A 26,026-nucleotide genomic window follows, 5' to 3' on the forward strand; every position below is an offset into this window, starting at 1 on the left:
TTGCTCAGATGTGGCCTTCTCTCTCTCTAACTGAGCCATCTCGACAGGTGAACTCGCTGCCCTCCCCGCTACGTGGGACCCGACTCCCAGGGGTGTAAATCTCCCTGGCAACGCAGAGTATGACTCCCGGGGATGAATGTGGACCCGGCATCGTGGGACTGAGAGTATCTTCTTGACCAAAAGGGGGATGCAAAATGAGACGAAATAGTTTCAGTGGCTGAGAGATTCCCAACGGAGTCGAGAGGTCACTCTGGGGGACATTCTTATGCACTATATAGATAACACCTCTTAGGCTTTAATGTATTGGAATAGCTAGAAGTAAATATCTGAAACTACCAAACTCCAACCCAGCAGTCTGGACTCCTGAAGACAATTATATAATAATGCAGATTACAAGGGGTGATAGTGTGATTGTGAAGACCTTGTGGATCACACCCCCTTTATCTAGTGTATGGATGAGTGGAGGAATGGGGATAAAAACTAAAGGACAAATGGGGTGGGATGGGGGGATGATTTGGGTGTTTTTTTTTCACTTTTATTTTTTATTCTTGTTCTGGCTCTTTCTGATGTAAGGAAAATGTTCAGAGATAGATTGTGGTGATGAACGCATAACTATGTTATCATACTGTGGACAGTGGATTGTATATCATGGATGATTGTGTGGTGTGTGCATGTATTTCAATAAAACTGAATTTAATAAAAAAAAAAAAAAGAGAGAGAGAGATGAAGCATATAAAGAAGACACGGTGTCCACACAGAAGAAATCAAATGCTTGAAAAAACAAACGACAGAACTTATGGGAATGAAAGACACAATAGAGGAGATGCAAAACACAATAAAGACAAACAACAGGAGACTTGAAGAGGTAGAAGAAAGGATTACTGAACTAGAGGAAAGGATATCTGATATCCCACAGGCAAAAGAACAGGTAGGGAAAAGAATGGAAAAATACAAGCAAGGTCTCAGGAAACAGAATGAAAATATAAAGCACACAAATATATGTATTGTAGTTGTCTCAGAAGGAGACGAGAAGAGAAAAGGGGCAGAAAGAACAACAGGAAATTATCAATGAAATTTCTCAACTCTTATGAAAGACATAAAATTACAGGTCCAAGAAGCACAGTGTACTACAAACAGAATTTATCCAAATAGATGTACTCTGGGACACTTACTAATCAGATTGTCAAATGTCAAAGACAAAGAGTGAATTCTGAAAGCAGGAGGAGAAAAGCAATCCATCACATATGAGGGAAGTTCAGTAAGACTAAGTGTGGATCTCTAAGCAGAAACCATGGAGGTAAGAAGGCAGTGGTATGATATATTCAAGATACTTTAAAAAACTGCCAACCAAGAATTCTATATCTGGAAAAAATGTCCTTCAAAATGAGGGGAGTTTAAAATATTTACAGACAGACATTGAAAGAGTTCATAAACAGGAGAACTGCTGTACAAAAAAATACTAAAGGGAGCATTACAAACAGATGGGAAAAGACAGAAGCAAGAGGTTTGGAGAAGCGCAAAGAAATAAAGATTAGCAGTAAGGGTAACATAAGGGTAAAAAGGGTAAACAAAAAGAAAAAAATATGTGACTTGTAAAATCCAAAAGGAAAAAATGATTGAAGAAAGTAGTGCCTTACAGTAATCACATTAAATGATAATATGTTTTACTCCCCAATAAAAAGACATAGATTGTCAGAGCAGATAAAAAAACAGGATGCAACTATATGCCATCTACAAGAGAACCACTTAAGACCCAAGGACAAAAACAGGCTGAAAGTGAAAGGCTAGAAAAAAGTATTTCATACAAATTAGACTGCAAATGTAAAACAATTAAAAGAGATAGAGAAAGACACTATGTATTAATAAAAGGGGCAATCCTTCAGGAAGACATAACAATTATAAATATATATGCACCAAGCCAGAGTGCCCCAAAATACATGAGGCAAACACTGACAAAACTGAAGGGATAAATAGACACTTCTACAATAATGGTTGGAGACTTCAATACACCACGCTCATCAATAGATAGAACACCTAAACAGAAGACCAATAAAAAAAACACAAATATAAAATAAAATGATAAAAGGAACTAGACTTAACAGACATTTACAGAACACTGTACCCAATAAGAGCAGGATATATATTTTTCTCAAGTGATCATGGATCGTTCTCCAGGATAGATCACGTTCTCGGTCACAAAGCAAGTTTCAATAAATTTTAAAAGATTGAAATTATACAAAACATTTTCCCAAATCATAATGAACTCAAGTTCCAAATCTGTAACAGGCAGAAGGCACAAAAATTCACAAGTATATGGAGGTTAAACAACACACTTTTAAACAATACTTGGGTCAAGGAAGAAAGTATAAGAGAAATCAGTAAATATCTTCAAGCAAATGAAAATGAAAACACAACATAAAACTTATGGGAGGCAGAGCAAGATGATGACAGAGAGGTGTGGAATTCAGTTTTTCCTCTAGAGCAACTAGTAAATAGCCAGTTGGGGGACATCCATGACTGGACACACATCATACATGAGTCTGGATGGGTGGAACAGCTGGGATCACAGTACAGAACTGTAAGTAAAGCTCCCCAAACTATGGAGCTGGTGCCCCACCCCACCAGCACGGCAGGCTGAGCTGGAAAACTTCACTGTGGGAAAAAGAAGCAGGTTACCTGGAGCAAGGTAAAGAAACTCAACCAACCTCCAATTATGGTTTTAATTAACAAATCTGGAATACTGAATACAAGCTACAAGCACAGATAAAACCAGAGCAAGCAAGAAAGGAACCTGAGGTTCCTCCCAGCAGAGAAAGGAAGCAGGGCAAACAGAAACACACACACACACACACACACACACACACACACACACACACACATAACTAAATAAAAACAGAGGCTTCTGGAGACGGCTGAGTTCAGAAGCTAGAAAACAGCTGTGCACCAAGAAACTGGGGCACAGAAGAACTGGGTACTAACACTGGTCAACCAGCAAAATTGAGTGCCTGAGGCTTTTTCTAATGAGCTACTTAGAATGAGATGGAAAAAAAAAGGAAAAAGAGAGAAAGCCCCTAACCCCTTTCTCTCATTCTAAGTAGCTCATTAGAAAAAGCCTCAGACATTTTCAATTATCAGCACTGGCCCAGGCAAGGGTGGAGTTAATAGTCAGAGACAAAGGAGGAATTCATATGTAGAAAACAACTCCCTAAAGAATGTATCTTCCCTAAGAGTGAGTGCCCTCCCTCAGAGAATTCAAACCCCAGGGCCAGGGGAGGGGGGTGGGGGACAGAAACAGCTTAAGCTTTCCTTCTGACACCCTCAGCGCCTGGACAAGACATGGTCCCCTAAGAATTAAAGGGACCACAGCTCTTTACACCACTGGAGAACTGAGAGCTAACAAGGGCCATCTGCTGGGCAGACAGGAAAAGTACAGAGTCTAGAGGACTCACAGGAAAATCTGATAATCTGCTGGGTCTCAACCTCAGGTAAACCTGATACGGAATAGTGTCCTCCTGAGACCTGAGTCGGTCTGATCTGGGAAAATCTGATTGGGGTAATCAAGGAAACCAGATGCCTAGGAAACAAAAAATTCCAAATCACACTAGGAAGAACAAAGATATGGCCCAGTCAAAGGAACAAACTTAAACTTCAACTGAGATACAGGAATTGAAACAACTAATTATTACTAAAACAAATTTCCTAAATCAATTCAAAAATCAAATCAATGAGTTGAGGGAAGATACGGCAAAAGATGAAGGATATAAAGGAGACACTGGATGAACATAAGGAAGAACTTGAAAGTTTGAAAAAACAACTGGCAGAACTTATAGGAATGAAAGGCACAATAGAAGATATGTAAAACACAATGGAAACATACAACAGCAGATTTGAAGAGGCAGAAGAAAGGATTCATGAACTGGAAGAACAGATAGGGAAAAGAATGGAAAAATATGAGCAGCGTCTCAGGGAAATGAATAACATGAAGCATGTGAGTGTATGTGTCACAGGGGCCGAGAAGGAGAGAAGGGGAAAAGGGCAGAATGAATAATGGAAGAAAGAATAAATGAAAATTTCCCATCTCTTATGAAAGAATGAAATTACAGATCCAAGAATGCAGCGTACCCCAAACAGAATTTATCTGAATAGACACTTAATAATCAGATTATCAAATATCAAAGACAAAAAGAGAATCCTGAAAGCAACAAGAGAAAAGCGATCCATCACATACAAGGGAAGCTCACTAAGACAATGTGCAAATTTTTCAGTAGAAACCATGGAGGCAAGAAGACAGTGGTATGAAATATTTAAGATACTGAAAGAGAAAAACTGCCAACCAGGAATTCTATAACCAGCAAAACTGTCCTTCAAAAATGAGGAAGACCTTTACCCAGTGTATGCATGGATGAGCAGAAAAATGGGGACAAGAACAAAATGAAAAATAGGGTGGGATGGGGGGGATGATTTGGGTGTTCTTTTTTATTTGCATTTTTTATTCTTATTCTGATTGTTTCTGGTATAAGGAAAATGTTCAAAAATAGACTGGGGTGATAAATGCACAACTATATAATGGTACCGTGAACAGTTGATTGTACACCATGGATGACTGTATGGTATGTGAATATATCTCAACAAAACTGAATTTTAAAAAAAATGAGGGAGATTTTCAAACAGTCTCAGTTACTGAGAGAGTATGTGAACCAAGATACCTGCTCTATAAGAAATGCTAATGGGAGCACTACAGGCAGATAGGAAAAGACAGGAGACAGAAGTTTGGAGTACATTATTGGGTAATGCTGGCCCAATAACATAAATACAGTGAACAAAGACGACTCTGAGTATGATTTAAAGAGGAAAGTCAGGGTCTCGTAGGGCACCAAAAGGAAAGACAAAAGAAAAAGACCAGCACGGTATAACTTAATGATATCTCGAGCAGTCAATGATTGTGATTAAATGTATAGATACGTGTTTACATGAGGGAGAACAAATGAATGTCAACTTTGCAAGGTGTTAAAAATGGAGTGGTACTGGGGAAAAAAATATAATCAATGCAAACTCGAGTTTACAGTTAACAGTAATGCTGTAATATGCTTCCATTAATTGTAACAAAGGCAATATACCAAAGCTAAATGTCTATAATACGGTAATATAAGCAAGGAGTATGGAAATCTTAGTGTTTGGTGGTGGTGTCTGACTTTTTTATTGTATTTTATTTTATTTTTTCTTTTGTTGTTTTTGTTGTCTTTTTCCTTCCTTTTTCTTTCTTCTTTTTACTTTTCTCGCCTCTTCCTCTTTCTTTGTGGAAGAAATGAAAATGTCCTCATATAGATACTGGTGGTAAATGCATAACTATGGGATTATATTGGGAACCACTGATTGTTATCTTAGGATGGAATGTATGATGTGTGAACAAAACCATCTAAAAAATAAACAGAGGGATACAAAAACTGGAGAAAGTGTGGAGAAAGGGATGTACCTAATCACTCTTGGTGGGGAAGTAGAATGATGCAGCCCACCAGGAGGGCAGTGTGATGGTTCCACAGGAAGCTAAGCATGGGGTTGCTACATGGTCCTGCAACTCAGTTACTAGGTATGTACTTACAAGAACTGAAAAGAGGGACACGAATGGGCATTTGCCCAGTGGGGTTTTATGGTGTCAGTATTCACGATTTGCAGCAGATGCAGGTGTCCCAGGGGTACACAGACTGATGAATGGAATGGCAAACTGTGGTGTATACATACAATGGAATATTGAGCTGCTACAAGAAGCAGTGAAGTTGTGAGGTGAATGGACATTGAGGACAGTATGTTGAGTGACATAAACCAGAAATGAAAAGAAAAACACTATAATTCCTCACTAATATGGACTAACTATAATGTGCCAACTCAAACTGAGTCTGAGAGCATAGGTTTATCAGGGAAAGGCTTAGTGTAAAGGTTCCTAGACTGTAAGCTCTTACAGCAGTTACATCTATTCCTGAGTTGTAACGGCTGTTTCTAAATTCTGAGATGCTGAGCTCTTTGTGTATAACCTGGTCGGTTCCTGAAACTTTGGATATCTGTGTGACACCTGAGACACAGAGCCAGAGTCCGACAGCTATGAATGTTAGTATTACCCATACAGCAAATGGTAAGGAGTCTAAAAAAAGAGATCAGACTTCAATTAGAGACATGAACGAAATGGACTTGGTTAGGACTAAGGTAAATCAGATCAGACTAAAGGGTAAAGGACAATACTGACAGTGTTTTTAAAACTTCAACTTCTGTGTGAGACCAAAGGAAGAGATGTTTATTAGGTGCAAAATCTATATTTTTTTGTAACATGCTATATAATTTAACGTGTATGGTCAGTTTACTCAAACAACATAATTACATGGAACACTGAATGGGTGTGATAGTTAGGTTCATGTGTCAACTTGGTCAAGTGATAGTGTCCAGGTGTTTGGTCAAGCAAGCACTGGCATAACCATCATTACTGCAAGGACATTTGTGGCTGGTTGATAAACCAGAGGCTAGTTTATTAAATCATCAGTCAATCGACTATACCTGTGACTGATCACATCAACAAAGGGCGTGTCTTCCACAATGAGAGAATTCAATTAGTTTAATCCAACGAGTTAAAGATTTTTAAGGGAGAGAGAAAGAGGACCTTCACTACTTCTTAGACTAGCCAGTGAAGCGTTTCCTTAGGAGTTCACTGAACACCTTCATCAGAGTTGCCAGTTCACTGCCTGCCCTATGGAACTTGGACTGGTGCATCCTGCCCTACAGAATTTGGACTCATACATCTCCACAGTTGCGTGAGACACTTTTATAAAATCTTATATTTAAAGATATCTCTAGTTGGTTCTGTTTACCAAGAGAACCCTAACAAATACAAGGGGTTAATTCTGATTGGTTTACACAAGTTAGTGTGAAGCCCCAATACATCCCAGAGTAATTTGGGCAAAGAATAAAAATGTATTTGCAAAGCCCCCTTGAGGAACTGGAGGTAAATGTGGAAATATTATATTTCCCCACCTGGGGAATTAATGACATGGCTCACAATCATTGAGGGCTACCAATTTAGAAGGCCAAGTCCTTGATCTTGGGACTTGCCCTTAAGAAGTTTGTTACTGCAAAGGAGAGGCTAAGCCTACTTAAAATTGTGCCTAAAAACTCACCCCCAGAAAACCTCTTTTTTGGGTCAGATGTGGCCTCTCTCTCTAAGCCAACTCTGCAGGTAAACTCACGCCCTCCTCCCTCCATGGGACTTGACTCCCAAGGGTGTAAATCTTCCTGGCAACATGGGAAATTACTCGCACAGAGATGAACTTGGCCCTGGCACTGTGAGACTGAGAAAATCTTCTTGGACCAAAAGGGGGAAAAGTAATGAAACAAAATAAAGTTTCAGTGGCTGAGAGATCTCAAATAGAGTTGAGAGGCAATTCTGGACATTATTCTTATGCATTATATAGACATCCCTTTTTAGTTTTTAGTGTACTGGAATAGCTAGAAAGAAAAATCTGAAACTGTGGAGCTGCAACCCAGTAGCTTTTATTCTTGAAGATGACTGTATAACTATATAGCTAACACTGTGCTAATATGTGACTGTGAAAACACTGTGGCTCCCATTCTCTTTATCCAGTGTACAGACAGATGAGTAGAAAAATGAGGACAAAATGTAAATGAATAATAGAGAGGGATAGGAGGTATGGGATGTTTTGGATGTTCTTTTTTACTTTAACTTTAATTCTTATTCTTTTTTGTGTGTGATAATGAAAATGTTCAAAAACTGATTTTGGTGATGAATGCACAACTATATAATGGTACTGTGAACTATGGTACACTGTGGATGAATGTGCGGTTTGTGAACATATCTCAATAAAATTGAATTATAAATTTAAAAAAACATTCTAAGTGAAAAAAGACAAAGTACTACATATTATATGATTTCATTTATATAAAATGTAAATATATATAAAAATCTATAGAGACAGAAACAGATTAGGGGTATGTAGGGATGGGGAAAGATAGAGAGATTGAGGGGGACTGCTAAGGGATATGAGGTTTTTCTTTTTGGAGTAATGAAAATGTTCTAAAACTGTGGAGATTAATGCACAACTCTACTTATACTAAGAGACACTGATTGTACACTCTGGATGGACCGTATAGTATATGAATATATCTCCATAAAATATATCTCATTTAAAAGATATGAAACAAAAGCTGATAGATGTTCTAGGAGAAATAAACAAATCCATAATAATAGTCAGAAAGTTCAATAACCTTCTCTCAATTACTGACATAACAAATAGAAAACAAAAGATTTCGAAAACTTAACCAACATAATTAGCCAATTTATAAATTGGGAATTACAGCACAATATACATTCTTTTCAAGTGTACACAGAACATTTATCAAGATAGACCATATTCAGGGGCATAAACAAAGGTTAATACATTTCAAAGGAGTTAAGTCATACACAGTATGGCCACAATCTGGAATTAAATTAGAAATCAATAATCAATCCCTAGAAAATCCCCAAATATCTGAAAACTAAATAACACATTACAAATAACCCATGAGTCAAAGAAGAAACCAGAAGGAAAACTAGAAAGTGTTCTGAACTGAATGAAAATGAAAATACAACATATTAAAGTTTGGGAGATATCATTAAAGCAGTAGGGGAAAAATCAATGATTTCAACTTCCATCTTACAAAACATTAAGAAAGAAAGCAAATTAAACTCAGAATAAACAGAAGAAAGGAAATCATAAAGATCAGAGCAGAAATCAATGGTGGGGGAAAAAAACCAACAGAGAAAAATCCCAAACTGGTTCTTATAGAAAATCAATAAAATTGTTCCTAACATAGAAGACACAAGTTGTCAGTATCAAGAATGAAAGACAGAGGGGAAATCACTGCACATTAAAGAGATAATAAAACAATAAGAAAAGAATATTCTGAACAACTATATGCCAATAAATTCAACACCTTACATGAAACGGATAGACTCCTTGAAATACTTCAAAAGAGAGAGAGAAAAAGAGAAAGAACCAGAATACCCCTCTATCTTGTAAAGAAATTGAATTTGTAGTTAAAAACAATAATACAAAAACAAAACAAAATTAACTATGGTCCAGATAGTTTCATTGGTGAATTCTCCCATTAATGGAAGAAATAATAGTAATTCCACATGAACTCTTTCAGAAAATCAAAGAAAAGGAAATTCTTTCCAACTCATGAGAACACAATCTATCCTGATACAAAAACAAAAGATACAAAGTTTTCAGGCCCACCCATGGATGCCAATAAATAAAAAAATTAAAAACCAAGAAAGAGAAAGACATTACAAGAAAAGAAAATTCATGAAAATAGGCACATACCCCACCTCAATGATTGCTAACATGACCACAGACATAGGGGACTGGTGGTTTGATGGGTTGAGCCCTCTACCGTAGGTTTTACCCTTGGGAAGATGGTAGCTGCAAAGGAGAGGCTAGGCCTCCCTATAATTGTGCCTAAGAGCCTCCTCCCGAATGCCTCTTTGTTGCTCAGATGTGGCCCTCTCTCTCTAGCTAAGCCAACTTGAAAGGTGAAATCACTGCCCTGCCCCCCTACATGGGATCAGACACCCAGGGGAGTGAACCTCCCTGGCAACGTGGAATATGACTCCCGGGGAGGAATGTAGACCTGGCATCGTGAGACGGAGAACATCTTCTTGACCAAAAGAGGGATGTGAAAGGAAATGAAATAAGCTTCAGTGGCAGAGAGATTCCAAAAGGAGCCGAGAGGTCACTCTGGTGAGCACTCTTACGCACACTTTAGACAACCCTTTTTAGGTTCTAAAGAATTGGGGTAGCTGGTGGTAGATACCTGAAACTATCAAACTACAACCCAGAACCCATGAATCTTGAAGACAATTGTATAAAAATGTAGCTTATGAGGGGTGACAATGGGATTGGGAAAACCATAAGGACCACACTCCCCTTTGTCTAGTTTATGGATGGATGAGTAGAAAAATAGGGGAAGGAAACAAACAAACAGACAAAGGTACCCAGTGTTCTTTACTTCAATTGCTCTTTTTCACTCTAATTATTATTCTTGTTATTTTTGTGTGTGTGCTAATGAAGGTGTCAGGGATTGATTTAGGTGATGAATGTACAACTACGTAATGGTACTGTGAACAATCGAATGTACAATTTGTTTTGTATGACTGCATGGTATGTGAATATATCTCAATAAAATGAAGATTAAAAAAAAAAAAAAAAAGCCTGCCAAGTTAAGATATTAGAAATGATAGGAAATTATTTGAAAGGAATACAATTAGAGGGAATCATACGCAAGTTCCCATCACAGTTTCCTTTTATTCAAGAGAAGTATTTTGCAAACTTGAGTCTTCTACATTCTGTCTTTATATTGTCATATCCATATACTATGTCCATGCCAATACTTGTATTATAGTTGACAAAGTTCTTCTTTAAATCAACTTAAAAAAAAAAAAAAAAAGAAAGAAAAAGAAAATAGGCACAAAAATTCTATAAACATTTTAAAAATTTAATTCAACTTATATAAAAGATAATACATCACAATTGTGGTAAGCAGTTTCTGAAATGGCTATCAAGGATTCCAACCCCTTGGCACTCATTGGCGTATGTAATCAGCCCCCCACCCCCACCGCAGTGTATCTGGTGGGGTTTTGGAGGAAATGGACCCTAGTGAGCACCTTCTAATGAACACAGTACCACACAAATGACAGAGGACACTTTGAAGATTAGGCTATAAAAGACTACAACTTTCATCTTCCTTGTACTCTTTTGCCATTTTACTTACCCACTCTGATGAAGCAAGGTAAAGTTTTGTGAGATGCTCTATGGAAAGATCCAGTGTGGCAAGGAACTATTGTGGGCCTCCAGATAATAGCTTCGGGAGGAATTAAATTGTTAGGCCAACAACCCACAAGGAACTGAATTCTGCCAGCAATGATGCTGAGTGAGCTTGGAAGCAGATCCTTCTCCAGTCAAGCCTACAGATGAGACCCCATTCCTAGCCAACACCTCATCTGCAGCTTTGTGAGATCTTGAAGCAGAAAAGCCACCTAAGCTATGCTGAAACTCCTGAGCCATGGAATGCAGGAGACAATAAATGTGCATTGCTTTAACCACTATGCTTTGAGTTAATTTCCTATACAGCAATAGACAACTAATAAAATGACCAAGTAGAGTTTAACTACAGAAAGCAAACAATCAAAACATTAATTCACCATATTAACAAAAAACATGATAATTTCAACAGAATCAGAAAAAGCATTAGATAATATCCAACAGTCACTTCTGATAAAAACTCTCAGCACAGTAGGAATAGAAGGAAACTGCACAATGCAATAAAAAGCATCTACGAAAAAACTTAAGCTAACAGCGTGCGTAATGGTGAAAAACAATGCTTTCTCCTAACATCACAACCAAGACAATAACATTCAATTTTGCCACTTCTATTCAACATTCAATTAGAGAGGACAGTCACTGTATTAAGGCAAGAAAAAGAAGGAAAAGGCATACAGTTTGGAAATGAAAACAAGATCTCTTCAAACGAAGACATGACTGTCTATGTAGAAAATCCAATAGAATCTACAAAAAAAAGTTACTAGAACTAATTAATGATTTTAGCAAGAGTGCAGGATATAAGATGAATATATAAAAAACAATTGCAATTGCATTTTTATACTAAAAATGAGCAATCAGGAATTGAAATTTGAAGAAATACTATTTATAATGGCATAAAATAATGAAATATGAGTACATATGATAAAAAGATATAAAAGACCTATATACACTGAAAATTACAAAATGTTGCTGAGAGGAATCAAAGACGACCTAAAGATTTCTTCATTATCACATGGAGAAATATAACTTGTTCATAGGTCAAAGATTCAGTATTGTTAAGGTGTCAATTCTTCCCAAATTGATCTAGGGATTCAATGCAATCCTAACGAAAATCCTAGCAGGCATTTCAATAGAAATCAATAAGTTAATTCCAAAACTTTTACATAAATGCGAAAGATTAACGTAGAATAGCAAAAACATCCTTCAAACAGAAGAACAAAGTTCAGGGGTTAACCCTACCTGATTTCAAGACATATTATAAAGGTACAGTAATTTAAACAGTGTGGTAATCTGCATAAAGACAGATGGCTAGATCTAGAATGGGTCCAGAAAAACAGACTTACATATTGATTGTTTACAAAGATGCAAAGACAATACTAGGGAGACCAATAGTGCTGGAAGAACTGGCTATCCATATGCACAGAACTGAATTTCAATCCCTAGCTCATTAAAAAAAACAAAAACAACAACAAAAAAACACTTCAATCCATACCTTCCTCATACCATTTACTAAAAAACTCAATTCAAACTGGATCGTAGACTTAAATGTAAAATCTAAAACTACAAAGCCTCTAAAGAATATATGAGGCAATCTTTATTGACCTTGTTTAGGTAGAGATTTGTTAAATAAAACACCAAAAGAACAATCCAAATAAATACAGATACAATTATATTTCATCAAAATTAAAATTTTCTGCTATTTGAAAGGCCCTGTTAGGAGGATGAAAAAACAAGCCACCGACAGGGAGAAATATTTGCAACACATGTAACTGAAAAAGGACTTGTATCCAAACATATAACAAACTCTCAAAAACTCAGTAATAAGAAAACAAACAATCCAATAAAAAAGGGACAAAGATTTGAAAAGACTGAGACCAAAGAAAATATGGGATGGCAAATAAGTACATGAAAAGATGCTCACAAGATCATTAATCATTAGGGAAACACAAGATAAACCACAATGAGATACAGCTACATAGCTATTAGAATGGTGAAAATTACAAAGACTAACTATACTAAGTGTAGACAAGACATGGAAGAACTAAACTCTCATGTACTCCTCATAGAAATGCAAAATGGTACAACCACATATTGAAAAAAAATTAGCAGTTTCTTAAAAAGTCAAACCTATACTATCATATGACCCCACCATTCCACTTCTAGGTATTTAAGAGAAATTAAAACATATGTCCATTGCAAAATTTGTACACAAATGTTCACAGCAGCTTTGTTGTTAACAGTCAAAAAATGACAACCCAAATGTCCATAAGTGACTGCTTAAACCAACTGTGGTACATGTATACAATGGAATAGTATTCAGCAATAAAAACGAACGAACTATTGATACACCCAACAATAAGGAGAAGTAGCAAAATAATTACAGTAAATGAAAGAAACCAGATTATGGCTATGTTCATTATCTTGATTATGGTGATGGTTTTACAGATGTATATATACATAAAAACTTATCAATTTGTATACTTTAAGTAAGTTCAGTTTACTCTTTGTCAATTATACCTCAATGAACAGGCCAACTCCAGCCATGTCTATACAGTTCCAGAAATCCCTACCATGGAGAGCTGAGTAGTTGATCTGTGTGAGAGACCATATGACCTGCAAAGTCAAAAATGTTTAATATGTGGCACTGGGAAAAAGTCTGCTGACCTCTGCTATAAATCAGCAAGAGATTACATGATAAAACAAGAGGCTTGGTTTATGGAGTGATTTGAAAAAGGAAAGACCAATATGGTAGTAAAATCAAAAGAAGAGAACAATTTTCAGAAAGCATGATTAGCACAAGTGTCCAATCCCATATCATAAAACATGCCCACATATGATCTTCTTCTGAACTTACCTGCATATACACTTACATATATACTTTGTCTATTTTCTACTAAAGAAATCCTTACCTAATCTGTTCAGTTTGTACAATCCCTTCTTTGTGACCCTCCAAACGAGCAGCCAATCTCTCTTTATCAAGGCGCACACACTCTTCATCCTGAAATAATTGCTGATTAATGAATCCTTTAAAAATGTATTTGACTTTTATTAGGAAATAGAAAACTGCACGTAACATTTCTTTACCAACATTCCCATATATAAAGTTCCCAGTATCACTGGCCTTAAATCAACTTTAAGATAACTTCCAGTTACTCAAAGAAAACAGTAATAAATACATGCAGCATCACATAACATTAGAACTGACTAACGCTTGCAAAAAACTTGTCAGTCCACTTTTTTCCTATGCTTAAGTCTTCTTCCCATAATATATCATAGCTACCATTAGCAAAAAACATCTGACAACAAATTCCTTCTCTTTGGGAAGTTTATAACTAAAGTTTATGAGAAGCCTTTACTTAAGTCAAAGATTTCATTTTGTATCAAAATATTTTTCAGCTATTGTTACAGGTACTGAATCCCTCAGCAGAGATCAAAACACTAGAAGTGAAACGTTAATGGTTTTCAAAGTATGTTCCTCAGAACATCAGAGGCTTCCTACAAAGTGCCCCATGGGCCACTTTGACATCTCACCTGAATTCAATCTTGATATCTCAGCTTTTATCTACCTTACATTTTAGAATTTCAGGTAAGATTTAGTTTGAAAAGTGTCCGGCTGCTTAAAAACAAAACAAAATTTCTTAACTCTGATCTAGTTCAATGACCACATTTTTACAAATGAGAAAACTGAGAACGAGAATCAGTGTCTACGGCTAACAGAATATGAAATTTTATTTAAAAAAACATCACTACGTTCATAAGATCTAGAAAAGATGCTGAGCTCTAATTCATGCTCTAATATTAATCTGGAATTCCAGCAAATTAGTAATGCTAATAAGTTGAAATTTTTCAAAGAACTAAATATTCAGGTTTTCTAAAATTAATGAAATCCCAAAATTCACCCACTGTTCACAGTGGGTCAAAATCTCCTTTCATAAAGGGATAGTTGGGGAAAACATCACTATTACTGCTACAAAATTTGTACCCAGTGTAGTAGAATGGCTCACAGCAAGACTGTATGGATTCCAATTCTGGCTCTGCAACTTCCTGGCTGTATAAACCTCAGTAAGTCACTTATTCTCTCTGATCTTGGTTGTGCATAAACGAAACGCATAGTACCACCAACTTTAGGAGGCTGTGGTGAGGACTAAGTAAGTTAATATACATAAAATACTTACAACATCACCTAGCAGAGTAATAACAATGATTCTGTTATCATGTTCTCATTACCCAAAAAGTATCAGGTTCATGTCTCAGAGTATGCTTGATTAATATTTAATCATTATTACACTATTTTAGCACCAAATTTGTCACTAACTCTACTGTATGGATTTACCAACCCCAACCCCGTCCCTTCAAGTTACCTTTTATATCCTTAATTGTGGATTTTTTTTGCTGTTTATGAAGCAGGCAAAAAAATGTATATATACATAGCTATTTGATTTTTATACAAGTCTGAAATGGAAGGATTTATGGTTTCCAGCAATGTTAACAATAATGACAATCAGAGTGTTATTCCTATATTGTGATTTTAATTGATATATAAACAGCTTAATCATTTTTCAGATTTTAAGTATACCTGTAGTGCAGTATCCTCCAATTTCAGGGGGCTTTACATGTAAATGGTCGGGAGCTGGTTATGAATTTACATAAATAATGTCATAATCATAAAATTAAAATTCCTAAGGTTTAACTATGCAATGCAGTATACTAGGAACTAAACAAATTTTTTTAAACAAAGGTAAGAAAATTTATTTATTATACAGCTTCTATTTCATGTGAACCATCTATATTAACAAAGATTAATATTCCCCTTGCTGGACATTAAATGCTACAAGAAACCTATAACCTAATATATTAACATTTTAAAGAAATAATTATGATAAGCACATCATGTTCACTGCTTCTAAAAGGAAGCAAATTCTCACATTATTTTGTTGTAACAGGCACAGGGAGACTATTAGGGGGCCAAATGTGGCCCGCCACTGTTTTTGTAAAGTCTTACTGGAACACAACCACACCTGTTCACTTACCTGTTACTTATGGCTGCTTTTGTACCACAATGCAAGGTAGAGTAGTTGCAACAGAGAGTAGTATAGCCCACGAAGCCTAAAATATACAGTATCTGGTCCTTTACAGAAAAAGTTTGCCACCCCTGAACTAATCCAGTATTTTCATCAATTAGGATATAAAAGGTAAAGAAAACTAAGAGATTTGTCCTCACATAATCAGTACATGAGAGAGCCAACACTATAGCTTGAGCTACTTACTAACTAACTATTCTTTCTTCTACGACAACTTTTCCAGAAAAATAGCTCCTGGGAGAACTATGACCACAGAATTCCAGTAACACAATTTTAGTAACAACATGAAGCATCTTCAGTAACAACATGAAGCATCTTTAAAATAAAGTTTCATTACCTCAATTCGTGGTTTTTTTGCTTCTGCTAAAACTTCATCTGCAGCTCTTTTAACTATAAGAAAAAAAGTAAATATACAGAAAAAAGAAGTAAATATATAGTTTTCAGATGGGTTTTGAAAATTCAATATAAATATGTAACAAGACTTACCTTGCGTAGATCGCTGAAGACCTATCTCTAGAGGGGCACTTCTGTCTATACTTGCTGATGTTGCTGAAGTTTAAAAAAGATTCATGTGAAAAGATCAATATTTAAATACATACATTAGATATAGAGTGAAATGGTCAAGGTTTGCTATACTTCTTACTTTCTATATGGTAGTTGCCCTAAATAACAAATACATAAAGCAGCTTTATAAAAAGCACTTTATTATAAAAGGCTAGTCTATTTTAGCAAGTCTATAAAAGGATAAACTATTTTTAACAATTTAACTTACAAACTGTTGAGATGATCTGATTGATATTAACTGATCACTTCAAAAAACACACTCCAATATTACAAAACAAGCACATAAAAAGTGTATCTAAACATAAATAAGCACATAAATATATATAAATACAAGGGAAATTTTTTTTAAGTTAGCATGACTTTCAACATACAATTTTTAATTATTCACAACTGGTAAGAAAACTTTACACTTACAATTAAATAATTTGATATTTGAATGCTTAAAATAGTGTAACTATAAAAAAGGGATATGTATACCTATTCCCATCTACCTAGTTCCCACCACCCTCTGTAACCAATGATAGTTTCTCTAGCGTTTTCTTCTGCAAACACAAGAAATACAAAATTACATATTTTATTTTTCTCCTTTTTTACACAAAAGGGATATTATACACAGTGTGTACCTTGCCTTTTTTTAACCTAACAATATATCTCTAACAGTCCTCCATATTAATATGTGGAGCATTTCCTTAACTCTTTTTAACAGCTACATAGTATTCCAATGTATACATTTATTACAATTTATTTAACTAGTCCTCTATTGATGGGCACTTCAGTTCTAACAGCCTTCTGCTGCTACAAACAATGCCACAATGACTAACTTTATATGTCATTCCATACATTTCCAAATACACCTCTAGAATAAAGTCCTAGATGGAGGACTTCTAAGTCAAATTTGTATTTATGATTGAATACTGCCAAATTACTTCAATGGGAGTTGTATGAGTTGATATCACAACCAACACTATATCAGTGTATCTATTTCCTCAGTCTCACTAGAATGTATTATCAAATTTCTGAATCTTGCCTATTAGAAAAAATGGTACCTGTACAATTTAAATGTGCAATTCTCTTATTATTAATAAAATCAAGCATTTTTCATATGACTTTATCACCTTTTCCATGAACTGTATGACCACAATTCACTGGGTTATGGTCTTTTACATATATATTTCTAGGGCCACTTCATACAGTGACATTGGATTATATGTCTATTCCAAAGGGAATGATGCAAATGAAAGGGTAAAATTGATAATGTCAAGAGAGAAATGACAAATTACAGAAGGAAAGCCTTTAAGAGGGTAAAAGGAGATGGAATACATACAAGGAAAGGGTGAATGGCCTTAGGAGCAAAGAGTACATTCACTGTAACAATAAAGAAAGACAAGCATATGGACACAGCTGCATGTATGGTAGTCAATTTTTTAGTTGTAGTATAAATTTTCATCCCACTGCTTCTTATTTATAGAGGAAAAAATAAACAATATTTATTTAAGAGTGATAGCCACTTAGAAATTACTCACATGCTTCACCATTGAGATATCCAAGCAGATCTTTTCTGTCAGGTCTTCTAACCACAGGAATGTTTTCAGTCTGAAGCAGAAATTTTAAATTAGATATCAAATCCATAATTATATGAAACTTGGTAAAGATAAACATCATATAATGTCTGAATTTTATTCCAAAATGTCTTCATAGCATATTCAAAATCATCTTCGTAGAGGACTGGAAAGGAACACAGCCCCGACACCTTGACTTTAGCACTTTAGCCCAATGAGACCCATGTCAGACTTCTGACTTGAAGAACTGTAAAATAATAAATTTGTGTTCTTTTTAAAAAAATACATTGGTAGAAAACAACGAGGCTAAATGACTTTTTTAAAATCCTGGAAATTTTTAAACATTAATTTTTACTAACTTTATGTTTGAAATGTCAGTAAGATATAAGAAATACAATCATTAGAAATGAAGCAATGACTCTATCCCTCTTGAAAACATAAATTCTAGCCTTCTTTTTTTCCCTTGGCTTATTGTAAGTATTTGCTTTTTAATTGAACTCATGATGGTTTGCACACTTGAGGCAAATACCTTTTTAGTCCCACTGCTTTCTCACTTTATCAATGTATCTAAAGTGTTATCTTTTCTCACACAAAGTGTTATCTTTTCCCTTCAAAATACTTCACCTGAACTCTTTCAAATAAACTAAATTAGCCACTAAAACCAAATTTGGCTAATTAACAATAGATGTTTGTTGTTTAGGCATGGAAAAAAGTTTGGGAGATTATACAGGAAAATGTTAACAGTGGTCGTCAACCTTGTACACTATATTTCCTTTTTACCCTTGAGTATTTATGAACTGTTAGCAGGAAAAAAGGTTAAAAAAACTAAACCTGAAAAAAATGTATCCATTTGGTAAAATGGATAATTTTCACTGTCTCTCCTGTATTAGCAATTTGTAAAGAAGTTGAGCATAACAAATAAAACTGTTACTTTCAGCACCAACACATCTTCAGGCCATGAATTCAATGAATCCTGTAATTACCATTTCCCATTTCATTTTACTAATGTACACACACACAGTGTAAGAAAAACAAATGATGGTGGAATTATATAATCAAAATCCCCTTTTCACCTTACATGATCAATAATGAAGTAACAATCAGGTACCCTTAATACGTTCAGCCAATTATCTAATATTGAGTGGTGAATACATTGCTCTATACCAAATATTCTGCACACACTCCTCAAGGATATAGATTAACTAGGCTTAATCACTTAAAAAACAGCCTTTAAGCCAGTCTTTTAAAAAAGGTTGTTAAATTTTAATTTCTGCTTATCAATACAAAAGCTTAAGAGTGCACAAGTTTTTTGTTTGTTTGTGTTTTTTTTTTTTAAACCAGCCGACATGGACGATCTTAAAAGTTAAAAATTTGAATTAATTTTCTTTACATTACTAATCTGATAACATACTTCATCATTTGGTCACAACTTAATAATGCACACATTACAGTCAAATGAAAAGGATAAAGTCTACTCACACTACAAAAGGAGCTACAGATCAGGAATACCTATTTCAGGAATGGTCTGCTCACAAGACCAAATAAGACACAGGAGTTAGAAGAAAACAACCTTAAATTTGCAGAACCTTAGAATTTGAGAATTCTGCCCTTGCAACTTATCAAATATTCAAGAAAAAAGAAGAGCTAAACTTTACATGCCCAAGGGTCCTAAGGTCTACAGTAACAACTACAGGTATCTGTTCTGTTCTATCGCCATTCCTCAAGAACATAATCTAAATCTAACCCAAATATCCAGATCATCTTTATTACCCCAAAATGACTGGATATATTAAAAAAAAAAAAAAAAAAAAAAAAAAAAGCTAATTACTGCCTAATTCATTTTTTTAAAGATCTAATATGAATTTTAAATTTAAATTTTATTTATATTTAACACTACGTATTCCTTACTCAGGAAAGCAGCAACCTCACAATTTGATTCTTATAGAGCATATTAGACAATGGAATCCTTTTCATTCACTTAAATAACAAGGAATTGTCTTGAAAAGATACCTCACATTCATCCAACAACTACACCACTACTAGGTTAGGAAGGGTGAGAAGGTGGAAGGTCATAGAAGTAAATTTCACACCAGGTAATGTGTTTAAATTTCATACACAACCCTAACAAGAGTTTTAGACAACTAAAAAAGGGTCTCTAGTGATGAAAGACACATTGATGATAAAGATGTTTATAAAGTTTGAATAAAATTGTTTCAAGAACTGTAAAATTAGGGAAAAGCAGTATTTACAAATGAAATACATTTCATATTTAATTTTAAGTATGTGCATGTAAGTAAATTAAAGCAATAATTATTACAGCAGACATTTCATATCTCAAGAAAAATTTTATGTTCAAGTTTACCAAAAAAAATTGAGAGGAGGATCTCATTTGGAAAATTCAATATCATCTTTTTGGAGCATTTCATTTGGGCATTTATCGCAATTTGCCATGTCTCACTGCTATCGTAGTCGAATAAATCTGAAGCCTGTTTACTCATCTGTAATAATAATAACTGCTTCCCTAAAGATAAAGAATCTCATCATCCTATTCTATGTGATACCAGTTCAAGTGCTTCTGAAGATTCCCTAAGTAATAAATTTTAAAACACTGAAATGCAGAAAGTAGGCAAAACTAGGGGAAAAAAATGAAGCTATCAATAGTGTATGAAAAAGTTTTACTGAGTTAAGATTAATTTTTAAAAAGTGTTAATCTTGATTCTTTCTTGTAACATTAAAAAAGTTTTCTTGAGATGTAACTCGAGTTCCAAATGTCAGGATTCTTTAACAGTTACATTCATTTAAAAACATCAGTAAACAGCTTTAAAACTTCTGTTGGTATGAACATTACACACAATTTAAATGAAAATGTCACAGATTAAAAAAATTTGTGTAAATAACAGACAGTGGCCCAATTTTGAATCTCCTGGAGACACTCACACAAACAGACCTTTCATTCTTTTAATTTGAAAACTAAGAGAGGAGTTATCTATAAAATGATATCTAGTATCAATTAAGTAAAAAAAAAAGCAGTTTTAAAATGAATTCTACTTACAGCTGCACGTCGGACATAAACAGGATGAGAAAGGTGCACATTGTTAAGCAGAAATAAGATAGAATCCAATGTGTAGTACTCTCTGGGTTGGCCTTCCTTTCCAGTCCTGAAATAATTAAGGCAAGATCTGTACTCATAATTATAATTCAACTCCTTGGGCTTAAAAAATAATTTACATGTTTATTTATCTATACCCACTTTGCTATCTAACAGTGGATTAATCATGGCAAATAAAAATACACACACAATATAAAATCTAGTAAGTGGAAATGTCGTTTGGGCAAAAGTAGGCCAATAAAGATAGACAATAATAAAAAGCAAGAAGAAAAGCACTCAAAATTCATACTCTAAGGTATTTTATTTACAATTAGTCCCAAATACAGCTTTGAGCTTTGTCTAACTGTTATGGGTACAACAGGGTCCACAAGTGAAAACAATTACACTGCTCAGGAAAAGCGCAACTATTATCGGTGCTAAAGCTCACAAGAAATTTATCCTATGGTTCCCGCTAAGGAAGAGACTGGTAACATCCTTGACAACATTCTTCCAGTAAATAAAGCAATGAATTTCAAAGGTATGACTCTTATGATATACCTCAAATTAGACAAATGATGTACACCAAAATGCAATTCTACCTGTGAAAAGACAACATGGTCTTGGGGTGTAAGCTCTTTAATGGAAGCACATACTACTTACTCAACAATTGTTATGTAAATCCCACTCTTCCTACTACATTTTCCCATCTAGAAATGAAATGGTCAATGTATTATTCAAATTCATCTGAATACAGCCCACTATAATCAGCCCAAAGCCTATTTTTTAGCCAACATTCCCATTTTTCCTCTAAATCAGTGTATGTCAAACCATGCATCACTATCAATTATTGTACTAAGAAGTCAAATACATAGGTAATGACCACCTGTCTTTTTTTTTTAATGTTATATAAAAGAACAGAAAAATTAACAGTATGCACTGTATTCAATAAGGGTAAGTGTTGTTTAATTTATAAATATATATGCATACACATCTATATATATATTTACACGTCTACTTGGACACACAAAGAATATGAAAACATTTTTTGGTGTGATTTGCTGAAAAAGTTTGAAATCTACTATTCTAAGCATTCCTTTTCACTGGCTTCACTGGAGTTTTGTGTGTCACATTTCTATTCTATCTCTCATGGCTATAGGCATGCTCCCTCATCCTGGAAAGTCTAACCCCCATTTCACCAACAGAACTCCCACCTTTTCTTTAAACTTATTCATTCGTTCATTCACTTGTTCAATAAAAATGTATTGGATGTCTACATGCAAACATGCTTCTATGAAACCTTTCCTAACACCTCCAGCCAAAAGTGATTGCTCTTTTTTTAATGAGCTACAAAGCACTTCACACAATTTATCTGTCTTATCTCCTCTATTCAGATTAAGTTAACTTCCTTCGAGGCAGGGACCAGGGACTTAAGAATTTTTCTAATCCTCAGGTTGATTACTGTATTGCTCTGAATACTGAGTTCTCCCTTTAACCATGTTTAAAGAAAAATTTTTTATTAAAAATCCAATCAAATGTAATTCTGTCGATGCTGATTCTTTTTTTAAAAAGCAGCATAGATAACTCGGAATGATGTCATCTCATCAACATCTTGTATAGCTAATTAAACCATAAGAATCTAGGCTAGAAAGCAAAAACAAAAAAAAAAAAAATCAAACAAAAAAACTAAATTTCCCCTAGCTTTTCATCAACTCTTCATAAAGCCCACTGCCCCTTCAATGCATCCTATTCGACCCATTCAATCAAACAGAACTGATATGGAAGTTCGGACCCAAGGTTCTAACATCCAAATGAAGCACTAATGAGAGTGACATCACTAAAAAGGTCACTAATGATTATTCAACCTGTCCCAAGATGTTTTCCGGAGTGATTTAAATTCAGTAAACCCCACATGGATCAACATTCCAAACCATTTCTCTTTAACACACCTCCCAAAACCATACACAGCATCAACTTCGTCCTTAGATCTATAAAGCTCTATTCTACTACCCGACAACTTTCTCCCTGAGGAAACTCCTGCTTTCACATCTAACACAGATTCTGAAGACTATTTCAAATTCACCAAACCCGTTTCCGTCCTAAGTTCACAGAGTTGGTTCCTTTCTCTCTCCTTGAGGGGTAATTCCCCTCCCCAACCACAAAAGCAGAAAAGAAAAAACAAAAAAATAACAGGAGCTACGAAAGCAGAGGAGATAGTTACAACACATGGAAGCCACGAAGAAAATAAAGAACAAAAAGAGATGTCTCCAACACCAGATGCGGTGCTCCTCTGCACCTATATTCAGGTATATTTGTGCACCGGCCTTACACAATGATGGCACCCGATATACACTGGTAAAAACGAACTGGAAAAGTCGGAAACTCCCATGGTACCTTTCCCTTTGGCTTCTGAAAGATTTAAAGAGATGGATCAGTAAAACGCGCTTCCCCCCTTCCCTCCTCACCCCAAAAGTTCAACTTCTGTTCTTGAGACAAACTTTTTCCCAAAGCACCTCCGTTTTACCACATCCCCAAAGAAACGGGGGGAGGGGTTAGGAAGGAGATCACCTGGGGGCACCCAACTCTTCCCTACCACCTCCGAGCCACAGTCACGCCGGACTTACCCCCAAACTACATAGTTGGTCTTCACATTCTTGGGCCATGAGAATTCCCCAAAGATCACTTCGTCTCCCTTCACCACAATCTCCTTCTTCTGGATGTTGTACTGTCGCAGAACGCTAAGCACGTCCGCCATCTTCCCCCCCCTCGCCGCCGCCGGCCCCGGCCGTCGCCGCCGCGCCTGCCTCCTCCTTCTCTCGTCGCCTCGCCCTCCGCCGCCGCTGCCGCCGCCGCAAAGCAACAGCAGCAGCACTAACAGTCGTCCTCGCCTACGACAGCAGTAGGGGTAGCAGCCACCCAGGCCGCGAAGGACCCCGCGCTATACGGCAAGGCCCCGCCGCCGGCTGCCCGCGGAGAACGCCTGACAGCGCTCCTCCAGGACTGCAAAGCCGCCGCCAGGGGGAGCCGCGACCGAAGGGGAATATGCCCCTCCCAGATTCCTACTTGGCACAGAGCCGACTCCTGGCACCAAACCAGGAATGCAGGGATACGGCGCCCGTGTACGGCGCACGCACGGGGCACATTGTCGGGCGCACGCGCCCTGGCCACATACCCGTCTCTCTCCGAGTGCACTCGGCCGACGACAGGTGCGGAGCACCTGCACGGCGGGCTGGTACTTCGGTTCCTGAAGAGCGTTGAATAACCTTCCTTGAGTGGGGGTAAAAACTCTCTGGTCCCCACCTTGGCGAGAGTGGAACTTGGCAAAGGATTTGCGGAAAGCTAGAATCACCTTTCCATCTGAGTCGGATCCTGTCCTGGAAAAAAAGGCTTCTAGGTCCTAGCGATCCGGATAAGCCCATTTAGAAGGGTGGTTTTTTGTTTTTGGTTTTGTTTTTGGTTTTGTTTAGTTTTGGTTGGTTGGTTTGGTGTATTCGCATAGTGGAAAAGAGCAAGCCCGGAGGAGATCAATTACAGGCACCGCTATTAGCTGCTGTTTGACTTAGTCAAGTTACATACCTTCTCGCAACGTTAACTGGTTAATGGATAAAATGTAGTTAATATATAGATACTAGCCTCAGGAATGTTATGAGGATTGTATAAGGGGAAAGCGTCTAGCAAATCATTAAAATATCATGTTGGATTCCCCTACCGTTCTTTACATAATGACTTTTCCCAACGTAGCCCCTAACCGGATCCCCCAATCCCAAAGGCTACATACAAATGGTTCCGTTCCAAGATGCTCATGGAAAAAAGTTAAGAGACCAGAAACCTCAAATACTGCGAAGTAGAAGAACGCTTTTGGACTACCCGATTTATATTGGCACCCAGAAGGCTCAATGGTGTCTTTGCTGTACTAGAAATGTCTAAATAAATTCAATGTACTATGGCCTGTGTGCCTTAAACCAAACATATCCTTTGGGTCCCATAATTTATTATTATTAGTAGTAGTAGTAGTAGTATTACTATTACTATTACTATTCCTTTTACTGTAGCAGAAGGGGAAGCAGGCAAGTTTGTGTTTGGCAAAATTCCTTGACCTGCTTTGAAAGAAATCAATTTTGATTACATGCAGAACAAAGGAATATACATCTAGAAGAACATATATGGTTCATTTTCTGTATGTTCTTTAGCCATCTTGCAGCTGTGAATTTGAGAAGCTTTGTCTCTTCTGCAAATGTTCTCACCCTTTGATATTTTCCTGAACTTCACCCCAAGTGCACACACTATAAAAAAATGACTACTCTTTTATCTATCCCCTGCACTGTCTACTATATTCTTACTTGTATCAGAGCCCCCAGTATTAGTTGATTGTCGTTATTAGTTTACTTGGCTATCACATTCCCCACCCCTATCACAGTCTTTAGCACATTACTTTGTGGATTATAGAGTCCTATAAATGTTGAATTAATAAATGGATGAATTTAAGGAAGTCAAAATTAGGAGAGTCAACTACATGCCCTCAAATGATACTTACTTTTATTTCACACACAAATAATGAACAAACAGTCTCTCTTTTTGGTTGATGATTCTTAAACTCAATATATGTCATCAGTAATTTGTTGCACATAATAAAGAACTGAAATTTGTATAACTTTTCACTTTATATTAGATTAGCTTCATGATTACTATAAAAACATCGCTCATTCTTTTGCATTTGTCGAGTGGAAAATGGCTAAAGTTACTTTGGACATGCCTGGAACATTGCATAACCTAGAGTATGCCCATGAAAGTATGTTGTGATTGCAGTCATTTGTCATTTGGATCAGCAGTGGGAAAAAAGTTATAAAATTCTCTACACAATTTTCTGTCAAAAAA

The 26,026-nt window shown here is 36.1% G+C and overlaps 1 protein-coding gene across 1 annotated transcript in view; it reads right to left on the reverse strand.

Annotated features, from left to right (window-relative positions):
- CDC73 (cell division cycle 73) overlaps positions 1-23,935 on the reverse strand; it is a 157,054-nt gene extending 133,119 nt beyond the window's left edge. The window contains exons 1-6 of the mRNA XM_037825123.1: positions 23,776-23,935; positions 21,119-21,224; positions 18,031-18,100; positions 16,430-16,492; positions 16,281-16,333; positions 13,772-13,860 (exon numbers count right to left, since the gene is read on the reverse strand). Coding sequence (XP_037681051.1) covers positions 13,772-13,860; positions 16,281-16,333; positions 16,430-16,492; positions 18,031-18,100; positions 21,119-21,224; positions 23,776-23,906 — 512 coding nt within the window. The 5' untranslated portion in view covers positions 23,907-23,935. The remainder of the gene's footprint in view (positions 1-13,771; positions 13,861-16,280; positions 16,334-16,429; positions 16,493-18,030; positions 18,101-21,118; positions 21,225-23,775) is intronic.
- Between the last annotated feature and the right edge of the window lie 2,091 nt (positions 23,936-26,026).

The sequence above is a fragment of the Choloepus didactylus genome, chromosome 2 (assembly GCF_015220235.1).
Source record: "Choloepus didactylus isolate mChoDid1 chromosome 2, mChoDid1.pri, whole genome shotgun sequence".
NCBI lineage: Eukaryota > Metazoa > Chordata > Mammalia > Pilosa > Megalonychidae > Choloepus > Choloepus didactylus.